The sequence below is a fragment of the Octopus bimaculoides genome, chromosome 14 (assembly GCF_001194135.2).
Source record: "Octopus bimaculoides isolate UCB-OBI-ISO-001 chromosome 14, ASM119413v2, whole genome shotgun sequence".
Lineage (NCBI taxonomy): Eukaryota > Metazoa > Mollusca > Cephalopoda > Octopoda > Octopodidae > Octopus > Octopus bimaculoides.
In genome coordinates, this window is record NC_068994.1 from 58,259,979 (window position 1) to 58,261,563 (window position 1,585).

At 39.2% G+C, this 1,585-nt stretch overlaps 1 protein-coding gene across 1 annotated transcript in view; it reads right to left on the reverse strand.

Moving 5' to 3' along the window:
* The window catches only part of LOC106868611 (histidine decarboxylase), a 39,976-nt gene that overhangs the window by 34,349 nt on the left and 4,042 nt on the right, over positions 1–1,585 (reverse strand). The window contains exon 3 of the mRNA XM_014913957.2: positions 266–388. Coding sequence (XP_014769443.1) covers positions 266–388 — 123 coding nt within the window. The remainder of the gene's footprint in view (positions 1–265; positions 389–1,585) is intronic.

A 1,585-nucleotide genomic window follows, 5' to 3' on the forward strand; every position in this document is an offset into this window, starting at 1 on the left:
AGAGAGAGAGAGAGAGAGAGAGAGAGAGAGAGAGAGAGAGAGAGAGAGAGAAAGAGAGAGAGAGTGAGAGAGAAAGAGAGAGTTCAATGGACGAAGTTGTCGTAAATAGACCGTCTGAATAAAATGCAGGTTGGTCACGCCTGGAACGATATTGATCATACGTCTGTTTGATATGGACTGACCTGAGGCTTACCAATAACAAAATCAATAAGCAAACAACAATAACAACAACAACAACAGCAACAATAACAAGGGTAGTCTCTACCTGTATGACACCTCCTCCGTTCGTCTGGGGACTGCGATGTTGGAATTCTGAAGGTAGACCAATCATTTTGGCCAGCCAATCCATAACGATAGCTTCCAATTCAGTGCAGGCGGGACTAGATGCCTGAAGAGAGATAAACATAGCGATAATGAACTTGGGCGACAAAACACGGCGGCCATGAAGGAAAATAAAGTATTGAACAACGGCTACGAAACATGAAGTCAATGAAAATGGATAAAGATGGTTGCAATAAAAAAATGACTATAAGACACGGCAGCAATAAAGAATCAGAAAAATATCTTGAGAAATTATTATTATTATTATTATTGTTATTATTATTATTATTATTATTATTATTATTATTATTATTATTATTATTATTATTATTATTCAGGTAAATGTGAGAGAGGGGGAACGAAAGAAGGAAGAGTGGAATGAACGAAGTAAGCGTGAAAGGGCTGATATATATATATATGAGTCGGTGCTCCAGCATGGCTGCAGCCAAATGACTGGAACAAGTAAAAGAATAACAGAATATATATATATACGACGGGCTTCTTTCAGTTTCCGTCTACCAAATCCACTCACAAGGCTTTGGTCGGCCCGAGACTATAGTAGAAGACACTTGCCCAAGATGCCACGCAGTGGGACAGAACCCGGAACCATGTGGTTAGTAAGCAAGCTACTTACCACACACCCACTCCTGCTTTTATACACACACACACACATACACACACACATATATGTATATACGACGGGCTTCTTTCAGTTTCCGTCTACCAAATCCACTCACAAGGCTTTGGTCGGCCCGAGGTTATAGTAAAAGGCACTTGCCCAAGGTGCCACGCAGTGGGACTGAACCTGCAACCAAAAAGCAAGCTACTTATCATACAGCCACGCATGCGCCTGCGATAATAAAATAGGTAGCAACATTGATTAAATTAATTTGGCAATTAACAATGACAATAATATTATTCTTGTTAAAAAGCAATATTATTGACAGCATGTAGGCCAGCGTATTACTGGTATCAATTCTATCAATCCTGGGTAACTGAACGGTAAAGTCGATCTTAGTCACTTTAGAACTCAGGAGCTTGGCCTAATAAGAGTTAAAATTTAAGATTTAATAGATTAATTTGACGACCTTATCCGGGAACGGTATTAATGTAATTCTGACATCAAACAAAAGTTACGCTAATTCTGTATATCCGTTGAAATCTCTACGCATGTGTTCGATGTGGAATTGTAAATCTTCTTTTGATTAGCTCTCCTCTTTAAACACACACACACACACACACACACACACACACACACACACAC